The sequence below is a fragment of the Betta splendens genome, chromosome 6 (assembly GCF_900634795.4).
Source record: "Betta splendens chromosome 6, fBetSpl5.4, whole genome shotgun sequence".
NCBI classification, from domain to species: Eukaryota; Metazoa; Chordata; class Actinopteri; order Anabantiformes; family Osphronemidae; genus Betta; species Betta splendens.
The window spans coordinates 3,448,890-3,464,247 of record NC_040886.2 but is presented as its reverse complement, the minus strand read 5'-3'; the positions used below and the strand labels follow the sequence as shown (position 1 = coordinate 3,464,247).

At 43.6% G+C, this 15,358-nt stretch overlaps 1 protein-coding gene across 1 annotated transcript; it reads left to right on the top strand.

Annotated features, from left to right (window-relative positions):
• The first annotated feature begins 2,133 nt into the window (after nucleotides 1-2,133).
• Nucleotides 2,134-14,038, top strand: calb2a (calbindin 2a). The gene is made up of 11 exons (XM_029153234.3): nucleotides 2,134-2,342; nucleotides 5,360-5,436; nucleotides 5,517-5,606; nucleotides 6,905-6,985; nucleotides 8,751-8,807; nucleotides 10,413-10,490; nucleotides 11,004-11,059; nucleotides 11,192-11,231; nucleotides 11,349-11,402; nucleotides 13,139-13,210; nucleotides 13,298-14,038. The coding sequence occupies exons 1-11, from the start codon at nucleotides 2,249-2,251 to the stop codon at nucleotides 13,412-13,414; spliced, it is 816 nt and encodes a 271-aa protein (XP_029009067.1). The 5' UTR covers nucleotides 2,134-2,248; the 3' UTR covers nucleotides 13,415-14,038.
• The last annotated feature ends 1,320 nt before the right edge of the window (nucleotides 14,039-15,358 follow it).

Sequence of the window (15,358 nt, the reverse complement as noted above, 5' to 3'; positions counted from 1 at the left end):
CACACACACACACACACACACAGTCTCTCTCTCCATCTCAACCGTCGCTCTCTCAAACCTTCCCTTTAAACACACCTCAAACAGAATGAAGTGGAAATGGCTGTTCTGTGCCGTGCTCCTTTCTGTTACATAATTCATCTACATACAGCACGGTGAGGAGCAGCCCACTGTGGAGCTGAAATATTAATACAAATGAAGCAGGCAGTTCAACAACGTAAACACAACACCTACACTACACTGGGCTGCACTGGCTCTACACACACATCCACACACAAAGGCCTCGTAACTCAGACGTCTGCGGAGAAATGTGTGTAGGATGCAAATTACAGGCTCTCTGCTTTGAATGGAGGGAAGAGGAAGACAGGACGCACAGATAAAGACGGATGAGAGCAGCGACTAAAGAGAATATGAGAGGAGAACGGCATGCGCTCAACTCCGCAGTCCCCGCAGACTGGCGACAGGCCTCATCTGTAACGTAATGTTGATCTATTGTCTCCCTGCCAGTGGAGTTCAGGGCCTTCTATTGATTATGAGAGGGTGAAAGGAGAAGCTGAGGAAGTGGAGCAGGACGCTCTGTGACAGCGTCACACGCACACGCATGCACTGTCTGTGAGACAGGACTGCTCCTCTTAGTGAATGTTACTTTTACAAGCGTCGCTGAGGGTTTGCCTCCGCTGACGTACAGTACATAAGGAGGCGACTGACAGTGCTGTGCAGGCTGCACGCTAGCAGCGTGAGGACGTGTGACAGCTGGACTTCACCGAGGCGGCCGCTGCGTTGGTGTGAGCGCCACATCCAGCGTCCTCACGGTGACTGTGACTAATAGCACTGGAAATGCTGCAGTTTGATTAGATAACAAATGATATGAAACCAGCATGTGACAGTCTTCTGTAGGGAAACGGTTACTGGACACCTGCTGTGTTGACTGTAGCACCTCAAGGCAATCAGCTTAGACCTAAGAAAGCTAGATTTGGCATCATCATAGCAAACATAACTAACACTGACTAATTCAGAAACAGAACCACACAGTCATCTGGAGCAGAAGGTGAACAGAGGACCCCCTGATGCCCGGAGGCTCAAGCACTGCATGGTTCTCATACTGTTCACCAGTGGATCCTGGCAACCTCTGCTTATTGTTCTTCTCAGCAGTGTTAGTTTCTCATCAACTGTTACTTTTAGTAGCTACTCAACATTCAAAAAATGATGAGAATATGAATATGAAGATGCATTTGAAAAAAATGTAATCGTTGTGGGTTGGTTATACTGTACGGTGCATTTCTAACAGGGTTTCACAATAAAAGCGCTGTCCATGGGTGAAAAGCTGCCTTTTTCAGACTTCATCCAACAGCAGTTACAGTAAATGCTTCCAGGGATACTTGCCCTCCTGCTCATTACAGTCTTATTACTTCATCCTGAACATTATCAACTCTTGCAGTAAATGAGTTAAAGAAATATATATGAGGCCTTTTTTTATCCTCCTTCTCTTAATAGCATCTGTGGCTGTGTCTCTCCCCTCCGCACAGTAGACTGGTCGTTAATGAAAAAGTTGTTCCCTCTTTTTTTGTGAATTTACATTTATTATGTGGGCTAATCACTACTGGCTGGCGGCAGTGGGGGAAATGTGATTAGTGTGTGAGTTCTAATTAAGTCTGCGGAGCTTCACACACTGGCAGACAGGCTCCGGGAGCTGCACGCTTAGATACACACACAGATGTAGCGGGAAATAAAAGCGCTCCCACACACGGGGGCATGCGTCGCACACGCATGTGGGAGACGTGGGAATTCACGGGCGTGCACGCGCACACGCACTGGATCAAACCCGCACACATGGGACTAGCTGTAAAGCTTGATGATGCAACAGCAATATGCTCCCTATGCGCATCACTCTCAGCTTTTGGACACACACACACACACACACACACACACACACACACACACACATCGGTCCAATCACTGCAGTGCCCGAGATGCCCTATAGAGAAAGAGAGAGAGAGAGAGAGAGAGAGAGAGAGAGAGAGAGAGAGAGAGAGAGAGAGAGAGAGCGAGAGAGAGAGACCCACCAACTAGCGGGCTGACTCAGTGGGACGCCGCTGGTTGCAGTGCGCCTCAAGCGGCCGTGCGGCGGCGCTGCGGCTCCTGCGCGGGGGTTAAAAAGCGGCGGGCGGCGCACCGGGGCCACTTTGTGGGGTGTGTTTGAAGAACAGACAGAAAAGTTAGTAGCGGATTGTCTGCGACCGTCCACAGCATCATGGCAAACAAGGCACAGCAGCCTCCTCATCTGCACCTGGCCGAGGTCACCGCGTCCCAGTTCCTCGACATTTGGAGACATTTCGACGCTGACGGTAGGACCTTTTTTTTCTTTCCCAACTTATTTTAGGCGCAAGGTGTGTGAAATGTTTCACAGTGAGTTTGCAGCAGCCGACTGACGTAATGTTAACGCAGATGATGGGAGAAAATGTTGGAATGCGTCCTAAAATAAAAACAGGCAGAAGTCTGGCATCAGAGCCGAAGTTACCAGTTTGGAAAATTAAAAATATCTGCAACTTTTAAAAAGCACCTTTTAAACGAGGCACTCTTGACCAGACGGGCAGGTGATTTATCGGATGATATACTGTTATATTTTGCGAGTGTTTGATTTCCAACTTCAGGATGTGTAAATGAACCGCTCTGTTACAAAGATACAAATCAACGTCACAGCCAGTGGATTAACCGCGATTATGAGCCGCAGGCGACGTTGTGATTTAAGGTGGATGCCGCTTCTTTTTATCTGCCTACCAGGGCTGATGAGAAGTCGTCCCATCACACACGAAGCTGCTGCAGTAATAAATCCATTCTGTTCTGGAGACACTTTCTTAAACTCAAGTCTTAGAGTATTTTGTATTTTCGTTAAACTGACCTGGGACCAATAATTGACAGTTCGGGGGGAAGCTTCACACGCACGCACAAGAGCACACACACACACACAACACACACACACACACACACACACACACACACACACACACACACACACACACACTGAGTTTTGTTTTGATCAAACGCCCTTCTCTCTCAAATCTTTCCTCTGTGTTTTTTTTTCTCACTTTGCAAATATTTTGTCTTTGTGTTTCTATTTTTAGAACATATACTGTAGTTAAACTTGGATGAGTTTAGTTTTTTTAACTAATTTATCAGCCACTGCATCTGTTTACAGCTGTAACACACAGTACATTATGTGCAATGCAACCGTAACTTTCTCTAATTGTCTTTTATTAAATTGCTTTATTAGCTGTAATTGGCTTATGTACTCTAGAGGCATCACCCATTTAGGGACTACAAACCCTCTGCTCTTCAGCGTGTCACATAATGAGCTCAACAACATTAAACTCAACCAAATCCTCTGCTTATTCAGCTCGTGGTTGTTTTGATGTCTACACAGAATCTGAAACAGATTCCATGGAGACATCAAGGTGGAATGAGCCGCTGGGTGTGGCTCAGCAGCTGCAGTCCTTGACAGTGGGTCTGTTTTTTTTTTTGTTTTTACTCTTGTTGGACTCGTTAAAGCACCACCCAGGCCATTAGGCTCTAATGCAAAGACATTTCCTATATTGTGCTTGTCCATGGTCCGCTTTGCAAATCAAATGCAGCCAGGGTGCGCCAACAAATTTGGATACCGCGTCTGATTTCTGGTCTCATTACCGGGAGCGCCGTCTCCCTCGGCAGAAAGAAAGGAGAGCTAATTTGTTTGCTCAGATTCAGTAAACATCTTTGAGTTGCTGGTAAAATACACAGGAGGCGATGCACCCTACGATGATGAAACCGCATATTCCCCTGCTGGCCCAGATCAAATCTCAACTGGATTGCATCCCTCTCACCTCCACTCTACTGTACAGAACATCCCTCTCATCTTTCTCTGCTCTATCTGTCAACCCTCAACCACTAAGAAGCTGAATGCTTTATGTATATGATCGTTTAGATTATTAAGCAAAATCCACCTCATGAATTGACCCAATGAGCTTGACTCAAAATATTTGAATAGACAGGGCTGCACTCTGCTTTGAAAGGCAAATGCACTTTGTATGGGTTTTAAATATGCACTTACTTGGCTTTGGCCACTTTGGGAGGTTCCCTGTGTTGAGGGGGCATCGCAATATCAGATGCAGAACTGCAAGGCTTTTTGACCAGGTTCTCCTGGGACTAGTGAGACAGCACACCAGGAAAATGCATCTGGGCCATAAGTGAATTTGTAAAAGAGCTAATTCCAAGCCGGCAGTATTATTACACTGTGACATTTAATCTGAAGGATCTGGAAGTGAGTGAAGTCAGCCATTAAATGAATCCACTGGCACTGCTGGAGAACATGAAGTAGTAGAACATATATATTATATAAGTGCTCTAACTTAATCTATTAATAAATCTATGCTCATTGTCTCTTCATGCCATTTGCCTTGCAGTTATTCACATCTTACTCTAATTATCAACAAGGTCATTTGTCCCCATAGGGCTAAAGTCAATAAGACTCACTGAGGAGATGCTGGAAAGCAGTGAGACATTTACAGCAGAGCTTGTACCCATGATAACGCCACTAAGGAACACAAAACCTTCATGGAGAGAAACCAAGATTTGAGTCCGGTAGAATGAAAGAATCAGACAGACAGGAGGCAGCTACGAAAAGAAAAGGCAGAAGAAGTGGACGGCATAATAATCTTTGTCAGTGTTTAATGAGGCGACTCTGCCTTCCAGGGTTTTATTGAAGCTGCTCGTCGCATGGTTTGGAGCCATCTGTGCAGCGCATCCACGTGCTTGTTGATAGATTGTTAGCACAGGTTCACAGACTACCTGCATGAGGCAGGTACAGTATCATCATTTGTTCTGTGAAAAATGCAGCCCAGACACCAGCAGACAAGTGACACTTAGTAAGTGACGTAACGGTTGATAACAGTACAACAAGACACACAAACCTGAAAATGTTCCATTTCTGTCACTGCACTGTTATTTCTCCCAGTTGCTGTTATCTATGTTGATGTATCTCAATGGTTAAACAACCTCTGTTTTATTGATCTGGAGAGTAAAAAAAGCTTCACGTGGAGCATAAACTTCAAAGGCTATTTCCATATATAGCTCCTGCTTGCACAGATCCCTGTGATCAGTTTGCATTGTGCCAGTGAAGAGTATGATCTATTGAGTCACAAAGAACAAAGAAAAAAAAACAGAGTTACTATTAAAAGGCTTACGTTTCAGTCAATACTGGGGCAAAACCCAAGTCAGCCCAGTGGGATGTGTTCAGCATCAGAACCGACTCAGCTTAGGCCATTTTTACATTGACATTAAACCGTGTCCTTTCTGACTGTGTTGTGATGATAAAGCCTTTGATTTCCAGGTAATGGCTACATTGAGGGAAAGGAGCTGGAAAACTTCTTCAGGGAGCTGGAAATGGCTCGGAGAGGAGCCGGAGTGGTGAGTTTAAGCGCATACTGTAGGTGCAGTACATATACAGTACTGAAGAGTCTATTATATTGTGAACTAATATTTTCTAGGACCCGTCAAACCCCACATTCAGAGAAAAGATGAAGGAGTTCATGCAGAAGTTTGACAAGAACAAAGATGGAAGAATTGAGATGTCAGAGGTAAGATTGTGTTGGATTAAAGTTAGAAATGGGATGATGGAGGAAGGATCATGTGATAGCTAACTTTTTGTTAGGCCAAAACTGGCAAACTCTTTTTTTCTTCTTTTGAGGCAATAAATTTAATTAGGATTAGTTTTATATATATTGTGGCACAGATTTACAACAAAGGTTAAGACCACTTTATAAGACTTTACACAACTAAAAGCCAACAAATCACCTTTAAAATCACCTTTAAAACAAGCTGTATTGGTAACTTTCAATTAATACAGTATTTCTCACGCGTTTTAACAAATTATTAAGAACAGTATACATTAATCCACATGAATGAGAATACAGAAACAAACTGAAACTGTTGCACAGTTGAGTGAACATATAAAAAAACTTGGGTATTTGTTCAGAAAAACTGAACAATAATGGAACTTTTGACTTGGTCGACTCATTTCTGGGTCATGAGCCTTCAGCTTGTCCAGTGGACGCACAGTCTCCCTGCATCACTGACAAATTGAAACAGCAATAAACAACAGCATCTAGAAACAACAACCCACAACAACAACACAATGAAAATCGTGTGTGGGTGAGAATCACCTGACCTTAGTGTTCTAGGGTTAAGTGAAATCTGGCCGGAACGTGAGCAAACCCCACTTTAGAGATTTCCTGTAGCTCAAACACAAAATGTGCCCAAATGTAATTCTTGGACAGTTAATGTATTTCCAACAATCAAAGGGAAGAAAAGCAGGTCAGACTGTTTGCACAGTGATAAGTGCAGTCGTTTTAATTGGGCCGAAGCTATTTGACTGTTTTTAAAGTTCAGTCGCTGTAATCCAGTAAAACAACTGACCCAAAACTAAAGCAAAGGCTTAGTTTGTTCTGTTTTCTGTTGACTATGAATAGAAAAATCTTTGATAATTCACACAGGAGGCTTCAGTGATCAGGTCAATACCTCAGTCGATTGCATAAATACAGCCTTTATTACAGAATCAGTACAAAGGATGTTGCTCTTTCTCATTTTTTTACCATTTTCTCAGCACGATCTGAAAGAGATGTGACGTCAATACTCTACTGCCAACCTGTACAATCTGTGGAAAATCCAGCTTACATGCTTTGTCTGAAAAATGATTTCTCCAAATAATTTCGACAGCCTGGCCTCTGAGGTTAGCGCCGTCTATTATTTATGTGTGAGTTGCCCATTTAAGCTCTGCACACAAATGGCTCCCCGGTCTCTTGCTCCTCTCTCTCAGCATTTCATCTCCACCATCTTGTGTTCTCACCACTCCCATTTTCCTGTCATTTCTCTGTAGTTGGCCCAGATTCTCCCAACTGAAGAGAACTTCTTGCTGTGCTTCAGACAATTTGTCAGCTCCAGCGCTGAGTTCATGGCGGTAAGAGCGTGCGTGTGAACGGGCCGCTGCATGAATTTATTTATTTAACGTTGCCCTCTTGACGACCTGTGTCACTTGATTAGTTCTCCGCAGCTTTGGACAAATGCTTCTTCTCTAAGAAACCCCATCAGCCAGAATAGGCGTAATTTAAACAATGGTACTGTGTAGACGGAAGCCGGTGGACCGCGGCGAGCCTCCAAGTTCTTTCCACCTACGGGCTGATTTCACGGACTGGTTCCCTCTATATGCTTGAACGTGTGCTAATGAGTCTGGAATAGAAATCACACACTCTCTGCCTCCAGTGCACACGGTCGCGCATGTCTGCTGCTGAGACAAATCAAGCAGCCTCCTCTGGTCCATCACGAGCATCCTCTGGAGACCAGCGCGCAGTTAAAGAGTTGTACGTTACGAGGCCGTACATACTGTACGTCCAGTAGGCGGACGGGGGCTTTGCTTTGCCTTGACTGCAGAATGTGAGACAAGTCACTCATTTGTATGTGACCAGTTGAAGGTTAAAAGTCTGCAGAGAGGCTGACAAGCTAAACTCCCAAAGCTCAACGCAGAACAGAAGCTTGGCTCTAAGATCTTATGTCCTTATGTCTATGTGATACTATTTTACTGTTACTCTAAGAATTTTAGAGTATTTGAGTTCTTATCAACCCAAACAATAACCAGTTTTCCCTTTGCCCCACATTTGTTAAGCATTTGATCAAAGTCGCTGGTTCCTCTCAGGTTGTGGGTTGGTTCCATGTTCATCAGGGTGTGATTGTGAAAAGGTGAATGAGAAGCTACAGCCTTATTTTCACTTCACCCATTAGGAGATGTTTGAGTGGGCTGGTAAGAAAAATGATTTCTAAATGTGCAGTGAATGGGGAATAAAAGATGGAGTGACAAAACTCCTTCAGCAGAGCAAAATGTGAGTTGAAAGGTACCAAAGAGGCAATAATTTATTCTGCAAACTATCATCAGAAGGAAAGAAAATGGCAGATTTGCTGCGATATGGGCCAATTAGAAACCAATTACATGTGGGATGGAGGCTGTCCTTGTCTTCAGTGTCACACTGAGCAGGAAAAATGAAATGAGAGAAGTGGGACGAACGAGAGAAGGTCTGGAAGGAGAGAAGGAGACAAAGGGCGAACGAGCGAAGGCAGGAAGCGGGCGGACGTAAATGAAATGCCGACTGGAAGTCGAGAGTTTGAGAACATGAAACGATGGAGGAGAATTAATCGCTCTTTGTTGAAGGGTGCAGGCAAGAGGACGCGGGCAGGGGGGGGGGGTTTAAAGGCTTGGAATGAGGAAGCAGAACCTTCTATTTTCAGAGTCATATATAATGGATAACGCCACAGTAGCTCCTCTGTGCAGAGCCTAGAGGAGCAGAGGAGGAGCAGAGGAGGAGGAGAGCAGGAGAGAGAGAAGGGGGGAAGCATCCATCTTTGATAAGGAGCCCTTCTTTGGACAGGGACAGCTGCTAGATTAAAACATCCCCCCCCCCCCATCACTCGTCCTCCTGTCTGTCGTCCTCTGCTCCGTACATGCGGCTGGGAAGCCATAGGAAGCTGTGATTACAGTGATGCTCCCAGGCTTCCGCCAGCTTCTATCTGAAAGGATTTACGCTCCGCTCAAGGACAGAAAAATCAAACTCTTAGTGCAGTTTAAAGAACAGAACAGGGGTTCGATCACTGGGGATTCATGTGGGGTAAGAAATGCAAATGTGTGAGAAAATGCTTCAACCCACAGCTTCCTTTGTTTTGATCACTTCTCTCAGGCTTGGAGGCGATACGATACAGACCGCAGTGGCTACATTGAAGCAAATGAACTGAAGGTATGTCCTGACTAGAAATGTCCTCCACTGCTCACAAAGCAGCTGTGGTGAAAATAATGGAAAATGATTTCACGCAATATTTCTGCTCCATCTTATTGTTGGTGAAATGCCTCGATATAATGAAGATTTTGTTTTGTTTTTGTTTTCTCTCTCACAAGTTCACATTCACATTATTAGCACACTAAGACCTAAAGTGTAATTATTGCATTGGCAATTAAAAATATAATCACTGAGTTGCTGATCAATCCATATTCTTGTATATTCTTTTTCATTTTATTCACACTTATCCAAACCACTGTAATGAGCCTGTGCTTATGTTCTGCTTCAGTGTATGTTCCTTTATTTGGTTTCTGTAAGTTTAAGCATGGACACAGTTTGTTTGGTTCTGTGGCATCTACACCAACATAGAAATTGTGTTGTTTTGCGCCAATAAAAAGGAAGAAAAGCGACAAAAACAATTCTAAATGAACACATTCACATATGTTGAAGCATAAGAAATTCCAAATATGCGATTAATGTATGGAATGTTAGTGTAAAGTTCCAAATGTAGTACCTAACCCACAGTAAGATGTTGAATATCACTAATCTGAATTAAAGACACTACTGAGAAAATGCAAGACGCAAGTTGTGGTCCTTGCAGTTAAAACGTTTAAAATGTCACTGACATTTGACTGACTGGTTTCATGGCATCACTTTTCCTTGTGAGCGTGTGGGTGAGTGAAGCCAGGCAGCAGCTTTCACGCGAGACATTTAAAGTGACTGCTCTGCAGGAAACTCTCCAGAGACCGTGGCGGTTTCTTCTTTGGTTGTTTTGTCAGGTGAGGATTCAGATGCAAAAAAGCTTCACAGCTTTACAGACTGCACAAATGTTATTCACTTCAACACCTCTTGAAACAGCAAAAAGCTAAACACTGGGGGGGGGGGTCTTAATAGGGTCAATGATCATGCGTCATGTACAAATTAGGCTGCTTGGGCTGCTGTGGGATCGTGTTTCTTCCAGCTGACCAGCTGCAGATGAGTTGCTCAGGTGCAGGGATGTGAACGCTTCAGAAGAGTGCAGATGTGATCTCAGGCTGAAATACGGACGCGTGACTCTGAGCAGTCCTAGAAAATATCTGGGTATATCGAATGCAATACAGTAGTGATGTAAGAAGGAGTACACAAACGTAACATACTGTACCTTTGTGAATGAATGAATGAATGAATGAATGAATGAATGAATGAATGAATGAATGAATGAATGAATGAATGAATGAATGAATGAATACAAAAGGTTGTCGTTTGAGGTCAGGATGGGATAAGTGTTTCCACTTTTCTTTTCTTTTCTTTTCTTTTCTTTTCTTTTATTTTCTTTTCTTTTCCATTTGCCTTGTTATTTATTGCTCCTATGCAGTTAACAATTTTAACCCTTTGGTCATTTTCATTCATTCAATATCTTGTTACCCCATATTTACTAAATACACACTAGAGAACGTTAGATGCTGGTTAAGAGCAGCAGGTGATTTCAGAAAATGATGTAATGGTGACGTTAAATCTCCAGCACATCAAAGATCACATGCAGTAAAGCTCCCTGTAGGTTACACCTTTATGTGCCTCTGTGTTCAGGGCTTCCTGTCAGACCTGCTGGAGAAGGCCAACAGACACTATGATGACCAGAAGCTGCAGGAGTACACACAGACCATAGTAAGACCCCTCCACACACACACACACACACACACACACACACACACACACACACACACACACACACACACACACACACACACACACACGTTTCGTAGACATTCTGTATTGACCACTAGCGTGTGTGAGAAAGTGGCAGCTGCAAAGGTGTACAAAGGTGTAGGACATGAGTGATTGGAATCTGTAAAACACAAAAGATTCCTTAAATTGAATTCCCTAAATTCTGTCTTTGTACAGTACAGTAGTTGTTTCTAACTCCAATGACAGCTGGAAAGTCTAGTAGTCAATTCAACTAGATGCTGGACGTGGAAAGGCTGAATCATTTAGGCTTGGGACAACGTTGTTGAGGTGTGAAGAAGGTTTGATGAAGAGACTAATAAAAGCACAAACCCTGTGGCCAGTTTCCCACACAATGAAATTCAGTGACCACATTCTGGTTCGATGGCACATACCTATAAAAACCCATCTTCTCTGTGTCTCCTCCACCTCTTCCTGCCTGTCTGTTCTTTGTAGCTCAGGATGTTTGATCTGAATGGAGATGGGAAGCTGGGCCTATCAGAGATGGCGAGGTAATGTGCAATTTCACTCGTTTCTGTTCACCGCTGTATATAAATGTTGAAACGCACCATGCTCCTATTCTCTTACCTGATTTGAATAATTTAACAACTACTGTGCACTAATGAAGTCCTTTTCTCCCAAAGGCTTCTCCCCGTTCAGGAGAACTTCTTACTCAAATTCCAGGTAGAAAACAAAGCCAGGAAATAGCCTTTTCATCTTAACCATTAAAGTCATCATTATTAAACATTCCTTTTGTCGTTGTGGCTGCTGCTTTTTGAAACACAAGTCTTGTTTTTGCAGGGAGTCAAGCTGACCGCGGAGCAGTTCAATTCCATCTTTACGTACTATGATAAGGTGGGTGACTTTACCAAAAGGGATGATGTGTTGCTGTGTCAGTGCAGCAGAGCCTGTGATTTTTATCTATTAGCCACATAGGCGCTGAAATGCTGCTGAGCCATACGACATTGTAGCTGGGAAAGCTTTAGCTGCTTCCACCTAAAGTTCCCATTTTGAACATTAACAATGTTGACTCAAAAATGAATTTCTGGCCTGTTTGAAGTTATTCTATCTCAAAAACAGGGGATTTCTCTGTTGATGGAGGAGCACACATCAGTGCTGTTTGTTCTGCCGTTTCCCTTCTGTCAGAAGCATAAATATGCAAATGCCTTGTTTTTCACCCATGTGTCTAGGGAAATGAGTTAGGCTTGGTGCACCTGTTCATCTGTAAACAGCCCGGGGTGTTTATATAGGTGGGTTGAAGAGCGGTTAAGTTAATGGCCATATTTTCCACATTAGCGGTACTGTAGCCTGACGGGGACAGATACTGTAACCAGACAGAGCCAACACAGCTGGAAGAGCAGCGCCCTTTGATCTGTATAATGCTGCTTGTGAGCCTGAGTAGTAGAGTCTTTGTAGCTATAAGAAGGTTGATGTGGGCCAGTATCAGGCCGCTAGCTGGATCTGATCCATACATTTCGATAGAATCACCTACTGTACTCTTTAGCATACTTTACTGATCCCATTGGGGAAATTGCGTCCTCTTCAAGCCACACCCAGGGTGCTCTGCCAGCTGGTGTAAAGTGTCTTGCTCAAGGACACACCTTGTGAGATCAACTGAGTTCAAACTACATTTAAAACTACTGTATTGTAGATTGTACAAAAGCCACAATAGTACTTGTAACCACTCTGTCTTGGACTGAGTTACAGCAGGGCAGTGGATCTGCAGCAGCCCCTCACAGGCAGATGGAGCTTTGCGTGCGTGTTCGTGTCTTCAGCTCGCTTGTAGAGGACAGGGTTCAGTGTTCTATTATGGATGAGCCACCGCTGCCCATCCATGTAGCGAATGGAGCGCCATCATTTATGTGTGTAATTAGCTTCATCATTTTGTGATGAGCTCGGCCCCCGCAGCTGAAACACATTGGGCCGCTGTCACTGGTGCCGGGTACTGTGGGCAAAGGTTGGCCAGTCAGCTGAGCGCTAACTCGGCTCCGAGTGCTCACGGCGCCACAGCCGCTAACTGCGCGAGGCCTTGAAAACGTCTGAAATGCAAGATGGCACGTAGCTTAACTTGACCACAACTCAGCAGTGTCCTGGGCTGTGCATCCTGAAAGGGAAATAAATAGGGTTTTCACTGTATTCCCAGGATGTGGGACGCTTCAGTTTAGCTTTGCAAACATCAAAAAGCATTTCCCAAAGAAGAATGACATTAGTTCTGAGCTGGGTGCCAATGGAGAACTTCCAACAACTCTTTTCTGGCTTTTAACACTACCGTGAGACATAGCTCATTAATTAGCAAAGTGCTTCCATATGGACTTTAAAGCTTAGCCCCTTTACAGAGTTGTGAATGGGAAATAGTTTTCAGTCCATCATTCGTAAATGGCCAGTTGGCTGGTGTGGCCATGATGGCTGCCATGGAATATTGACTAAGGCTGAGCAGCAGAGCAGAGTACAAAAGCAGAAGAAGCTATTCAAACATAACAGGTGCAAACTGTCAGCAGAAGAAGGAAGCATGTACATATTAAACTCACTGGCATCAGAACATTCCAGTGATCCAACTTTTGTGTATGTTTGTGTTTGCATTGATCCTTCAGGATGGAAACGGCTACATTGATGAGCAAGAGTTAGACGCCCTGCTACGAGATCTGTACCAGACTAACAAGAAGGTGAGACGACCTCTTATTTTGTGTAGAGAAGCGCAGGTTGTGTTCCAATGACTTTGTGACCATCAGTCTTTTCTGTCCCCTGTTTAGGAGGTGGACTTGTCAAACCTGTCGGGCTACAAGCAAAGCATCATGAGTCTGTCTGATGGAGGGAAGCTCTACCGTGGCGAGCTAGAAATCGTCCTTTGCAGGGACCCAATTGTGTGACTCTTCTTCTTGTATTGGTTTTCTTGTATTGGTTTTCAGCGCCTGCCCTTCGCTGCTGTCCCTAAACCACACCTATTTCAAGCTGCCCGGCAACATATACCCAGTGCATGTGCCGGACGATCCCCTGTCTCCAGTCTTTCCCCCAGACTCCTCCCTCTGAAGTTAATACAGAGTGAATGATAAGTGCACACAAAGAGCCCCCTTACCTTACTTTCTGCAATGTGGTTCTCAGTCTCTAGAGTTTCACCTTCTTAACCCTTCTCAACCCCTTCTGGCCCCCTTCTGTCCTCATTCCCAGCCCTGCTATCTATGCCTTGCCTGAACCCCCTTTTCCACCGAGACGACAATTTGACCCATTGATAGCCCTGAACCTCTCCAATTCCTCTCTCTGACAACTTTGCATCAGATATGATATATAGTCAAGGAAAACTGCGACAGCTGTTTGTTTTGAAATCATTTATAGTGTGTGATGGAACTGATTTTGGCTTTTCCAATTTTGTTTGTCCTGAAGATGCTTGTTCCATGAAAACTCTTTTGTTTCATTGCCATCGTATGTTTTTGATCTTCAGTAATTGATTTCGGCCCAAACTGTCAATTGAAAATATTAATAAAAGGATAAAATCAGTCACTGAATGAATCTGTTTTTTGTTGAAGACTTCATGTCAAAAATGGGTGCATGCAGTGGTGTTGCTGAGGCTGCACTGTGTTAATGCAATGAGGCTCAAAACAGCTGCACAAACCCAAAGTTTAATGTTGACCCCACATCAAAAATATTATCAGCCTTCAGTTTATCATCTATCAGCAGCAGCTTAATTTGGTTGGGAAAGCTTAATATAGAAACACCTTTAATAGACTTAAGTTGAGCGTTTAATAAATTAACATAAATAACTATTTGAATTTCCCACAGCAAAACTATGTCACATCGTGGAGCTTAATTTGTCAGTGGAAGCATGATTGAGCCTCACAGAAATCCTGTTACATAAAGCTTACAATAAAAAGCAAATCTTAATCCTCATGGCGACTGACAAACACACTGATAAAACATTTTTGCATTTCAGGTGAATCCAGTGTAGAAGCCCCCTCCCCCCCGCTCCTAAGCCGAGATGTTACTCTTGACATATTAGGACAGGACATGTTATTTCTAGTAAAACTCTTGTATTTGAGTTGACATGCTTTTAAAGCCCTGTGAATAATGCAACAGGCTCACAAGCTCCCAACCCACTGTGGGGCTGGTGAAAACCCACATCAATTAATCAGAAGCATTAAAATCTTTATATGTGATGCAGCTGCGCAAGAAAAATGTGCGTATCATTAAAACCGCAATAAGAACTCGGCTAAAACTGGAGGGAGTGTTCCACGAGTTTGTCAGTATCAGTAAGTTCCTGATTACAAATGGAAAAAAAATATAATAATAATAATAAGTATTATGTAAATGAGGTGTTTACCCGTTCAAACCGATGTTGACAAATGAATTGAACCAACTTATCTAAATCCTTACTGCTGTAGCCACTTGGTTCAAGAACCCCAAAAATAGTTGAATGTATTTGGACCTGAAAGGCTCAACTACTGCTGAATCAGCGTGAAGACAAGCATGAATTCCAACATAAAGTACAGTTAATCGCACACATTTGTACTTGTGTGGCAGCTCACTGGGACACCTGTGACCCCACAGCACCATAGATGTGAGGACCCCTCCCTCTGGTACTGTTTTCATTTTACCATTAAGGTTTTTTAGAATGTTCGGCTCTAGGCAGATTTAGGACTGCCCTACAAGCCCTGATGAGTTTATTAACAGCCAGATACAGACATGACAATCTGTACGACAAGTGACCTCCATTTAAGGCCACTAGTGATGGTTGACGTTGAGGAAACCCAGGGACCTTTACAAGGCCAAGCCATTCGGCTAATGCATGGATAGATTTCACAAAAAGATGCCATTATATG